The sequence below is a fragment of the Ooceraea biroi genome, chromosome 1 (genome assembly GCF_003672135.1).
Source record: "Ooceraea biroi isolate clonal line C1 chromosome 1, Obir_v5.4, whole genome shotgun sequence".
Classification (NCBI taxonomy): Eukaryota; Metazoa; Arthropoda; class Insecta; order Hymenoptera; family Formicidae; genus Ooceraea; species Ooceraea biroi.
Window position 1 is genome coordinate 9,488,731 of NC_039506.1, and position 13,424 is coordinate 9,502,154.

At 37.8% G+C, this 13,424-nt stretch overlaps 1 protein-coding gene across 8 annotated transcripts in view; it reads left to right on the top strand.

Moving 5' to 3' along the window:
- LOC105279967 (glutamate receptor ionotropic, NMDA 2B) overlaps positions 1–8,693 on the top strand; it is a 166,077-nt gene extending 157,384 nt beyond the window's left edge. For 3 of the 8 annotated variants that reach the window (XM_011340099.3, XM_026972043.1, XM_011340101.3), the window contains 3 exons: positions 1,829–1,948; positions 3,295–3,396; positions 3,918–4,883. In XM_011340099.3, coding sequence (XP_011338401.1) covers positions 1,829–1,948; positions 3,295–3,396; positions 3,918–3,975 — 280 coding nt within the window. In that variant the 3' untranslated portion in view covers positions 3,976–4,883. Of the gene's footprint in view, positions 1–1,828; positions 1,949–3,294; positions 3,397–3,917; positions 4,884–5,330 lie in introns of those variants that run through there. The other 5 variants (XM_011340097.3, XM_011340096.3, XM_011340098.3 and 2 more) reach the window with 4 other exon arrangements.
- Positions 8,694–13,424: the final 4,731 nt, after the last annotated feature.

The following is a 13,424-nucleotide window of genomic DNA, read 5'->3' on the forward strand; positions in this document are numbered from 1 at the left end:
ATATATATATATATATATATATATATAATTTATATAGGACTGGTAATAATCTAGCATTATAACGGATATTATAAAGGATGTGATCATCGGTTACGATTTCGGTCATACATATTTAAAGCGGACGAAAATAACGTAACTATGACAACTCGCAATATATAATATATATATATATATATGATTCCGCTTTAATTTCACACTTAAAGTTAAAGCGGAAAAAAATTCCTTTTTTCCCGTTATATTTAAAGTGGACATGTTTTGCAGTGTACTACTCTGGAAAAATACTATATGCACGAATATGCTTTTATTATATACTTCATGAAAATAACTTGAAATAATTAGAGTTATTTATGAAAGTATTTTCTCCATGACACGATTATATATGTAGATATCAATGATAATTATATCAACGTACCCATCGCGAATAATCAATACGTTACGAGTTTGATGTAGCCGACATTGAAAGATTAATTGCAGTCCGACTGAGCCAAAATTTTTCACGGGAGAAAGGACATTCTACTACTTCCGAGCAACATTATGTATTCCACCACTTCTCTGGATTACGATTACGCTTTCACGAACGATACTTCCCGCAGAGTGCTGTCGCTTGTATTCCATCCCCGAAACTGGGAGTCTTTGTTTTAGAAAGCTTTCTTTTGAGCCTCTATCCCTTCACACTCTTCACATTCTTACTCCGGAAGTTACTTCGCAAAGCGGAAGTGGACCCGTAATAAAAATCTACGCATGCAGCTGCACAGTTATTCTACCTATCCTTCGTAATATTTTGAGGAAACTTACGCTCGGTTCTCTGTTCCTGCATTAAAGTTTAATCGCTGCAGAAATCATTGTTGCACAGGTAACCATGAAAGACAAAGGACCGAGCTTAAGTAGTGACCCACTTTCTGAACTCACTTGGAATTTTGTTCGCATAGCATGTTCCTGTCTAATAATGTATAGGGCAAAACGTGCGTTTTCGAGATGGGGCGTGTAATGTGTATCGACGCAGTATCAAATATCCTGTCGAGATTCTATCACATCTTGACATTTGATAGAATCTCTTTATGAAATATTACAATATGAGAGACAGGTACATATAAGGAATAATAAGGATGATATTAAGGATGATAGTAATAAATAAATAAATAAATTAGTATTAAATATATATTAGTATATTGAAATATAAAATTGTCAAAATTATTAACAGAGAATTATTCGAGATACGTTTCTTTACGTTTTTTTATTAATATACTAATTTTACCTTATTATTAATAGATATTAATATCTGATATTTGTTGTAAGTAATTTACCTCTTTAAATACAGCAACAATTGTATCCATTAGCGAATTTTTCAAGCACTTTGTATTTATATTTTAATAAATTAAATTTGCGTCCGTTGCAAAAAGGAAAGATATATAACATGAAAAAGCCATTTATTTGTACGCCCCATCGAAAACGCTCTCTCTCTGCCATTTCTATCTACTTGCAGTAAAATGTATATATATCGTGTACATACTCATATATTTACGCTTAGTACATACAGTTAATATCGTATCGATTATTACACGTACGCACATCTGGTCTCTATTATCTTTCTATATTGCGGCATCACATGCCTCGCTCACTGCATAGATAATTGGAGAAACCTATTCTTATTTCGCGACAATAGTTAAAATCCCTGTCTGTGCGTCGCGTATGAGAATAAGAAAAAAATACTCCCGCGAGAGCGAAGCGAAAGCGAGGAAAGGGATTTATTTCGGCCATGTTAAGCGATAATTGGTGGTACGACGGTGAGAAGGAAGTTTGGCACATATCCACGTCGGCTTTTTTAAAGGAGGAAAACCGGAAGTCTCGGCTGGTGGCGAGGGTGCTTCCAAAGCTCGGACCGCCATTCACAACCGCCGGACCCATTGGCGGTGGAAGCTCCGCATCCGCTACCGCCATACTTCGATTCGTAAGTCCGCAACGCCAAACCACACGTAAGAACGCTCAGTGACGTAGGAACTGCCACCAAGAAAATTGTCATGTTTCAAATTTCGCATCTCTTGACCGTGATATCTCAACATTTCAGTCAATCGATAAATAAATCAATTGCGAATCGATCAATCGAGGAAGAATGTCCTGCGACTATATCAAGTCGAGTCATCTTGCCTCTTCGAACAATTCAATTTGCTGATGACATTCAACAACACAAACATACACACATTCAACGCAGATTCAGCTCAGTGTATATTTTTATCATTGTCGCTTTACGCAATGCCTTACAAGCTGCTTTGTCTTTTTTTGTTAATCGATCAGAAATCATCAAGCAAGTATTCTGTCGCGCAGGACATACACCCTAACGCTTTGCCCCATAGGGGTGCTATGGCAAGACCCCAAATCATTATCTTGAAAGCATCAAAGAGTTCTGTTCGTATGATGACATTGTACACCACATGATTGGCGCTTACACATTGAATCCATTAACGTTCCTGCGTCACTGCGACCGGTCTGACATAGCGTAGGGAGAAAGATCGTTTCGGCGATCAATCGACCATGACTCGCGCGATCCCTCGAGGCTCTGTTGTCTCGTAAGCTCGCGCGACCTGCGTTTTTCCCTTTATTTCTCGTTTCCTATCGAATAGATGTAAAAAGAATAAAGAGAAAAGTGAAAAGAAACGTGCGGGAAGAGGAGACAGAAAGCGAGAGAAAGAAAGAACAAGAGACAAGAAAAAAGAGAAAGAAAAAGAGAAAAAAAGACGCTGAGCGTCACGTGGATCGAAGGTGACGGAACTCACGCCTAGATAGACCAATAGGTAGAAGAACAGGGAAAGTAGAGTATAGCCGCTTCTTTTTGCTTCTGTAGATCAGTAGATCGTCTGCATATCGTTTGCGCATCTCAAGTATCTCTCGCTCCACGCACTTCCGTGTCGTGTTTCATCATCACGGATTTTCTCGTTTCGATGTGCTCGAGAGCATGGCATGCGAGTTCACGAGATGAAATTCGCTGGGTGGTTACTTAAAGCACGTTCGATGCCTACGGCGCGCATTACAGGTAATAATCTGGCGATGGCTCGTGGCTTGTCGTGATTAATCGATTAATTACCTATAATGCCCGATACACGACGACGACGACGATGACGACGATGGCGATGATAGGGCGAGAAAATTAGTATTTGGGTTGCGGGGGTTGCTCGGGAAAAATCTCTGGCATGCGAAGACGAGCTGGATAAAGACGGAGAGAGCATGATCGGATTTACTTTACGTGTAGGAGGCAGATTCTCACGACGGCGATAACGTAATCCGCTCGTTTATATTCAGGTACATCGACGCCGTCGAGGTTGCCCGTCCGAGGGACATGAGTAGAAACCACGTGGTCAGCACAGAATACTCCGAGAGATTCTTGCCCACGGAGATTTACAGGTGAGGTGATGAAAGACCAAGAGTGGCGCCGGGTCAAAAAATAATCGCCATCTAAGCGAGTTATTACTCACTGTGGAGCACGTTGTAAGAAATTCTTTACTGCTTGATAAAATGAGAGCGTAAAATGTAATGTAACACTTTGCACGCGATACTCCGCGATATTATGTTAACACAGTAAATTTTACTCGTAGATATTTCAAGATATATCTACGAGAGTTTCGAAACTAATCTAAATTATTATATTAGGTGTATAGTGTATTTCGTAGATTATTGAGTCAACACGAGAACTTCGAGATTTATTCTACTTTAATTATTTTTCATTTTTTTTATAGATTTATTTGAATTTATTTCGCATCAACCGTTATATAATTTCATTTATAATTTCATTTGGTTTCGTTTCCTTTTCCATCTATTCGTGTTGTGTTACGTGATCATTCGCTGTGCCATTCAAAAATACCTCGAGTTCGTCGTTCGAAGTAACGTTTTACGTGGTTGCGAGAATAAGCGGCCGGCTTTCGCAGGATTCCGGATGACGACGCGACCAGGACGGAAATCGCCGAAATGGAGACAGTTCTGTGATCGTAAGAGGATCGGCTTCGGTCGCCCGATCGCGCAGCGCCGGTAGCGGAAGCGCGTGGGACGGACCGGCGAGACCCCGAAGACTCCGGAAACGGCGCGATCTAGAAATCGTGTCCAGCTTGCTCCTGCCTCCAACAACGAGACCCACCCACAAACCATCAAACTCTCGTTCGATCGAAGACGCTGATCCGCCGATATTGATCCTCAGGGATTATTGTCGCGCATACGACAAGATAACGGGAGGAGGAACGTCGTCAGTGCCTATCGACGATCGAGAGTCGACCAGCGACCAAGAAGCCATCACTCGAGGACGTTTCGCGATTCGAGGAAGTGCATTTGTTGTTAACATTCGCGTCACACTCCCGAGAAATGCATCCTGCCTCTTTGAAAAGCCCCTACCGAGAGGGATGCATCCGCATGATTACGTTTGTAGTTGTATTCGATGGTGATCGCCGCGCGTGGAACGTTTTAATAAATTGATAGATGCTCTTTGCGACGTTCGTAGAAACGTGAACTCACTAACCGAGTCGGATTTCGGTGTTTCATGAGATTCGATGGAGAGCTTGTTGTTAATGTACGGTCGACGAGCGAAACTCGCGCTTGATGTCGACATCGAATCACGTATTTCGTAGTTGTGCGAAGATTCCTCTTGAAATTTTGATCTGTGCCTAGGATTGTCTGGATGTGGCTCGCAATCTGGACCCGTGCGTTGAATAATTGACTTCATTTTGAAGTCAAGTCAAAGTGTGGAAATTCGGATCTCTTTGGAATAGTCTGAGACGGGCGATTATCTCATCGAGAGAGACAGTTTTCATTAAATCTTCTGCTTTTCATTAAAAATCCAAATACTTTCAGAATTATAAACCCAATCATCTGCGGGCAAAATTTTTAAGAGAATTGAAAAAAAATAGATATTACATTCTATACGGGTATTTATCAATGAGACTTTTGCAAACGTAGAAACAATTAGGGCATCTCCATAAAATATTTTTATTTATCTCAGTCTAAGTTCACTTTGGATTATATGTATTTCTGATACACACATATCGTGATCATTTTATTTTATTTCTAACATCTTTGAGAAAATAATATTAATTGATTTATTTCTAGAAATAGTTTTAATCTGATTCAATTATTTTTATATATAAGTTTACTCATTATAATTAATTATTTATATTATTTGTATTATTTAATATAATGATATTGTATCAGTAACTTATTATTTATTGTTTTTAAATATCTTTTTGTGACATGTATCTATTTTTTAAATATATATTCGAAATAAATATCTATGCATTATCCCATGGTTTTTGTAACTAAATATTTTAGTATCTATTTTATAATTATTTATATAGAGGAAGCGCTAGAAACCAAAAAGGACATTTGGAAAAATCTCAGTGAGGAGTTTCGTAATAGCTGGAACCAAGATCACCTCCGAAAAGAAAACGGTACACCTTTATTCAGGCACCAACAATGCAATATATATAGATAGTTATGAAATTCCTAAATCTTTTAAGAACGCATTCAAGTTTGTACGAACTCGCGTGCCAGTTTCCAAATAAGTGTTGTACGTCGACGCGTACAACACGGAAGAATCCAAAAACTGAGAAACCTAATCGATATCTTGATGGAAAATGTCAATGTGTACCATACGAACACCTACATGATACCTAAGCGCATGTATGTCGAATAATGTTAATGTAAATGAGTCGGTATATAACTATAAAAATATAGTATAACATATATACATATATACATATATATATTTAATATGGTCAACAATGAGATATATATTCTAAAGAAGAACCTTACTTTGAGAACGTAATATGCTCAAACAAGAAGTAATATATAAATAAGCGATAGAGAGAGATCACGCGTTTCGCGGAGTGTCAGGACTCGTTACTTGAGAAATCGGCGAAACAGAATAAGAGAAATGCGGATGGCACAAGGTGGATGCAGCGAATCAAAGAGATCCCAGATAGATAATTGGTGAAGGTAAAATGTTTTGTATCCGTACTGTAACGTAAAATGTTTCGTATTTATATTACGACGTTGCCTGAAATTGCGCGACTGCTGTCAGGTATAAATATATCTCTTATCGATCAATAATTATTATTGTTCGTATATATTCTTTAGACATTTTTAAGATCTCTATTCTCGTAAATTTTTGTAGACCGCATAAATTTTTAATATCCTTGAAAGCAGAATCATGTCGCGATCTTGGACACGACGTCCTGGCAATCCGCATTGGATAACTTGACATAACGAACAAAAACCTCTTCAAGCATGGTCGGGTTTCACAAGCGCATCGGATTCAAGAAGTAGATTAAGATTTCAAAACTTACATCGCTGTGTATAATTGCATTGATGAGCTACAAAGTACATTGCAAGCCACAGTGCGATCTTTTTGTTAAATGAATAATTTCATAATTTATAGAATACACCGTCGTAAGTTTTGTACGCAAGTTTTGTACGCAAGATAAATTAATAATACAGAACGTTTCTAGAAAATGTATTATTACAATAATTTCTAAGATCACAATTTGTTTTTCTAATAAGTTTAAGATTTAATGATTCTATTTTATTATGTATTAAATATATTTAATATCTGCATATTAAAAGTAAGGCACTTTTATTAGGCGATATTAGGCTATATAATAGAATATTAAGAATACTGAATTAGTTTTACTTACCTTTGCAAATTAATTTCGAGAGAAATTCTTTTATCATTTAAATAAAATTTTATATATAATAATGAAAGAAACTTGATTATAAAAAACAAAAATTTTTTACAAATATGTACTATAAAAGATAAATTTAAGAAACTTAGCTTTTGATAACGACAAATACATTTTGTGAATGTTCAATACATCATATTAGAATTTTACTTATAATTTTCCAAAACAATTATTTACGTATATGTAATTATTTAATTATAACTATATAATTATATGATTGGTGACATAATTACATAAATGGCTTGCAATGTGCGTCAAGTCTTGTGCGGAAAAGAAATAAAAATCGGAGCACGTTTCGATGACGTCGAAAGCCTCACGATCAATTCTGCTTCATCCTACATCCGCTCTTATGAAATCATTAATTAACCATATTAATTATTGTACGACGTGCGTGTGTGGATGTGTTGGGAGGCGAATCCTCGTCATCCGGAATGTTTTAAAAGAAAATACATTGCTATCAAAGGCAAACATGTTGTTACTGTTGTTGTTAAAGATAAAAGGAAGTGTTATGTTGTTAAGTCGAGTGCGAGATAATTATCCCCAGAGAGTATTGGCAGACTGTATGATAATAATGGAGCCGGCAGGGTCGCTCGGGTTGCTATGTGCTCGAACATTCACATAAATGTTGATAGACCTTTAAATATATTTGCAGTAAATGTGCATTCTCTGAATTGTCTCGGAAAATTAAATATGCGTATCGAGGTTCTCCTTAACTACTTCTGTCAGATCTTCATATTTTTATAATATAGCATATTTTCATATTTTAATAATTTATAATAATTTTGCGTCATGTGTTTTTCTAGATTCTATAATAATTTTAATATTACGGGCTTACTTTTTCAGAAGTCATTTTTCAGATTGATATAATATTTTTCTAGACATCTTATTAATTATACTATATTTTTTACAAAAACTTTCTCACTATATGGCAAAAGAATTTATTTACAAAGCGATTAAATAAGCAGACGATGTTCGAGCAACTCAACAATACGTGAACGTGAATATCTGAATATTGAAATACTCTAATAGTTGATTACGCTATTACTGCCAGCTCCAAGCTATTAACGCCAAACCATGTAATTCTAATTAAGCCTCCAAAGTAACACCTTGTACACACATCAAGCTTTCCTGACACGTGGGCTTCCAATCTCACGTCGAGTGCTCGCACATGCGAGCCGTGCGTGGGAAAGACATAATCCCCTCACGTATTCACAGCGGAATACGAAGATGTACGACAAGGATCTTAGATCCTCGTAGATCATGCGATTGCATAGCCGAGGATTTTCCGCACGCGCGGCTCTCCTTTACAGTGAAATCTCCGCCGTTATAAATCCTTGCTACGTGCGTGTGCACCATGTAAAGCTTGCTTTCTTCCCTTCCCTTTCTGCTCCTCTCCTCATCTCCTCCCGAATATATTAATTCACTCGAGCAACCATTTTCCCAAGTGTGCAGGGTGTACCGCACATTTCCACCCCCTTGTCCCCGTCATAGGGTGTGCGCACTCGCGATTCATCGTGCAATATTGCTCTCGCAGGCTTGCGAATTGTCTGCAATTCGACATCGCGAAGCGGAAAGCTTTTCCGGATATGTTCACGTCGATAATAGCGATTCTCCTTAATCAAATGCGATTACGCGTTACATGCGGTCGGCGCAACGATCAGTGACCCATTACTACTTAACTAGCTGATAAGAGACTAACGAGAGAACGCGGTCAATGACGCTTTGACTCAATCGAGCAGTCGCTGTTAAATGTAATGGGAGAACATAGACGTGAGAACACGACGAAAATTCATCTTGTGGGAAAAAATTATAACGTACGTTCTTTGTCGCTTGTTTCAATGTATCGCTCAGTGGAATCTGGATCGAGACGTATAACTAATCGGAGTTTCCATTGAAACGTTAAACATGCTGTGGGTGCTACGATTTAATTGATTAATTTTATATGTGAACATATATGTGTAAATATATGGGCCTTTATATCGAATGTGATGTTAAAGCAGTCAAAGTTGATCATGGAGCGATATTCCTCAGACACTGCCTAATTGTGAGCTGGTTTTTATCGGTGGCAGCGACATGGCGTGGCGACACATCTTGCGAATTGCGGATGAAATTGAAATTGACCATAAAAGGATACAGAATCAATCCGCGCTTATCGAATGTCCCTCTTTAGCCTGATGAGTTATAATCGAAAATTGTGAATGCATCGAGTAACATCTTTAGCATTCTTTTATGTGCTTCTCGTTCTGATTACGATTGAATGAAGGAGGGAATTCTGCAAAGTGGAGTTTGAATTGCAAGCAAGAAGATGAAGTGCGCCGTTTATTAGTTACAATTTTGCTATTTATACGAAGTTCGTTGCTTGTCAGTTAATTTCTTTTATGCTAAGTAGCTTGAAAATCATCCTGCGATGCAATGGCTGCGTTCAGCAGAAAAAGCAGATCAGTGAGCGCTCAGTGATTCTTTAATATAATTGGTTCTTGCCTTTAGATCTTCGCTGGATCTAAGTGCAGAAACCAATCATAATGAAGAATTACTGAGCGCTCACTGATCTGCTTTTTCTGCTGAATGCAGCCATTGTTATCTCTACTGCAATTCAAGCTCACTTTACACGAAATTGCAAAATACATATAATCGAATTGTATAAGATATGATAAAAGCGCAAATATTTAATTTCTAAAGCTCTCGTTGCTTAACATGTTTCCTGCCGCGTGTACCATTTTCGATACACACTGAAATTCATTTTCAGATATCAAGTGATATTTTTATCATTGGTAGATAAAGTGCAAGAAAATAATTGTTGGTATCACATGCTCTATGATAATGTTTGTTAAGTTGCATCAAATTTCACTATTTACTATACTAAAAATCTAAATTAAAAAATAAATTTTCAGCTCACAAAAAGCGAACAAATAAATAATTTGTACATATTTATTAAATTCTATAATGTGTACCGTTTTAGGCTTGGCAGGAAACGTGTTAATAATACGATTTCGAGTTAATTCTATGTATGTAACTAATGTTATGTAACTACAATTGATCCAGGATTATCCTAATTAATTATATAATCGATATTGTTTACACATCTAATTACGAGAAACACAAACGCAATGCTAACAATACGAAACCTGTCATCGACAACGACTCGTCAATCAGCGAGATTGCGAAGCCCCGAAAAATCACTGTGCGCACACACGAATAGCGGCCTTAATAATTTCCATTATGGTAGTTGCTGCAATCTCCTAATACTTGTAACTATTAGGCGTATGCTGAATTTTTTCGAACCGAGCGTAGATGATGATCGACTTCCTTTCACGATCTTCGTTGAACTCGAATTCCTCGCCTTTCAAACTTTCTACTAGCTAGCCGAAACTCTTTCGATTGCGATCTGGGAAATAGATGATTCAAACAACAACAATTTGTTGTATCACAATTATCGAAAATTTTATATACAAGTGAAAAATCAATGACTCTTAGAAGCTTGTATTTAACAAATGGAATCATATCATTTATCCTCATTAATTCGTTATTTAAACAAAATTCGTTATTTATACAACAATTATAATATAAGAACGTTTATGAGGCACGTTGATATACATCTTGAAAAAGAATTAATTCTGTTTTTAATTAATTCTTTATCAAAGTAATTATATAAAAATTATTAGGATTTCTATTTAAAATATATATATATATATAAATATCATATATATAGATGTGTCAAAAAATATATCAATGGAACTATCTATCATTTTCTATAAAAAATATAAACTTATGTTGCATTGCGCGAGGATCGATACAACGAATACAAAAACTCCACTTTTTTAACGACTTATGGTCGAAAAATTATTTCATGTCAGAGGCAATCAAGTTACACAAATAAATAAGCATTTTCAAAAGATGCAACTTTATTATCGTAATCGTAATCAATCAATTAAAAATATTTATTTAAAAATGATAATTTTACGTTAAACTTATGCTGATCGGAAATACACTTTTATTTCTGTACAGTAACTATTTCCAAAGAGTGTACTCGCGCAAGACAATGAAAGATTCAACGACTCAAGTCACCCACGATCGCAGCATCGAAATGGTTGCGGCTACGCCACCCTCTCGGAGCACGTTATCGTAAAAGAAGGAATTCTAACCCTAGAGATTAGATACTACATATACGGAATTACACCGAAGGCGTCGCACCCGTGCGTGAAGGGGCGGCGCCGTTTTGTGCCAACCGAAAAGATTGCTGTGACATCACAATTAGAGGTATCGTATGAGTATGTGTATATCAAAGGTACATGAACTCGTGTGTGTATACTCGTCGGTGTACTTGTACATAAAGGGAGGCCTCCGCTCGACGAATCCTCTCGTCCTCGCTTTCCGTCTTCGTCATTGAGGACTAGGATTAGCTAAAAGAGAGCCCTTTAGGATTTTAGCCCTTTTTAGGCAGGCCCTTTAGCGCGAGCGCGGCTTGGAAGTGAAACCTCGCGACCTCCGGAAGCCCTACGGCGAAATGGGGGAAGTTCCTTCCCTTTTTCTGTCCTCATTTCCGTCTGTGTCTCTCTTGGGGCCCGGAAAGTTACGCTTGCGTTTTCTGACCCAAGAGGGAGCGAAAGGACCTATGCGCGATATCGAGAAGCGAAAATTCCAATCTGGACGGAATGACGACGTTCGTGAGTTCTGCGGCGAGGGTGACAGGGCGAGGGTGAAACGCGAATGGAACGAACATATGCGGTTGCTCCGCGAGCATTTGTATCAGCGTGCACGCCTTGGCAGAACGCGCGAACGATAAGGGCTTATAAGGAACATACGTGGCACGTGATTGTATGTTGTTTCCAATAAAACATTGTTGTTTTGTACATCGTGAAACTCATTCGTTCCTGTCCTACGACTGCACTTCTTTCCTCATCTTGCATGTCTTTTATGTCCCATGATATCTTTTCGCGTTTGCGTGCTCCCATATAGAAATGCTCTTCGTTGACATATGGTACTTCCTCGTGATTTATTTTTTGAGTCAGTATAGTCTCATTGCATTGTTGTACCCCTTCATTGCATTTGCATCCCTTCAAGCTGACACTACATTATCAGTAGCAGAAATTGTGGACACGTGCACTCTTGAACCAACCAATGGTTGATAAGGAAGAGAAAATTAAATGAGCGTTAACGTTTGTTGATAATTAAGAATTTAGTGAATAATAAAGATTGCTAATAAAGATAAAATTAATTAATATACTTTAAAAATATCATGTATTCTCTTATGTATATAAATTGACTTTGCTGTTTCGAAGGCTCTTATTAAGAGTTCTTAATAAACACTTAGCTTCACGAAATAGTTCCTTGATAAAATAAATTTCTATTTAAGCAGTAAATGATACGTCAAAGAAGAAATAAATTAAGTCATCAAATCTACTGAAGACAATTACATTATATAATTTTTTACTATTCAAACCGATTAATATGAATACGAAATTAATACCGCATTTATGTCACAAAAACATTGCAATTCACTTTATAATTCACTTAATGCATGCAATAAATTTTATTGTATCCAATACGATATGGGTATTGAAAATTGATAAATAAAATTTATCCATATAACAGACGGCGCATTCCATTTTTTAATGAAAATCACGAGCGGCACAAGTCGCGCTTTCAATTTTGGTCTCCGATTTCAATTTTAGAGCCGCACACGTAAATGTCGGAAGCACATTAATCGCATAAATCAAGATAACTTCGTAATTCACCTCGGATTCAGCGGTGGAAGTGACGTTAGCGCAATTCTTTCCTCGTTTGCGCGGTATCAGCGGAAGGATCCGTTTCGCAGCCGCGGCGGTATCGACAGAAGTGAAACTTTTACGTGGGAATCGCGCAACGCGGTCCCCCGATAAAAATCTCCAAGTTCGTCGGATACGTCAGTACGGCGAGGCGCACTTTTAAGGATTTCACGTGTATCGTATTACGAGGGTCATAAAGAACCGAAGCCGGTCCCGCTGTTACATTGTACGTGTGCATTGTTGCACGGCGTATATTGTTTACGGCCTCCCCCGCGGCGTCCCGCCGTTTCCCCAGCGAGAATCTGCATTTATTGCCGCCTAAATAAAGTCTCGTGGCATAAATTGCTCGTTATAGCGAACGGTCGGTCCCTGGGCGGGCGCGAATAAAACGAATTTAAATATACCCGAAGTGGCGTCTCTACCTCGCTTCTTCGCGTTCGTTTTGCACGTCTGTACCTGTGCCTGCAAAATGACCCATGCGAGCGAGACTGAGATGATTAGCCGGCGGATTTAGCTGGCCGATGAATGAGGCCAGCGGAAAATACGAAAAATGTTTCGCTCTGCGTTATTACGCGCGCGTATTCTCGCATTTCGCGGCAAACGGGTGAGTTCGAGAAGAATAAACTGAAACGCACCGGTACCATTGCATACCGGTAGTTACACGAAGAATTACGTTGATACCGCACAAACGAGCTTAATGTCGAATTGTTAAGCGAATCATCAATTAATCGAATCACCAAACGAACGGAATGAATTTGAAATCATCTATTATCTGATCGCATCTGTTCGCACGTAATGAACCTCATATGCATAATTTTACCGCAGAATGATATAAAAATAATAATATTGTTATAGAACGAATTATTGCACAAATTTAGAAGTGAAATTTATTTTACTTGTAGCAAGCTTTCACGGAACGTATTATACTTGCGTATCGATGACGCAA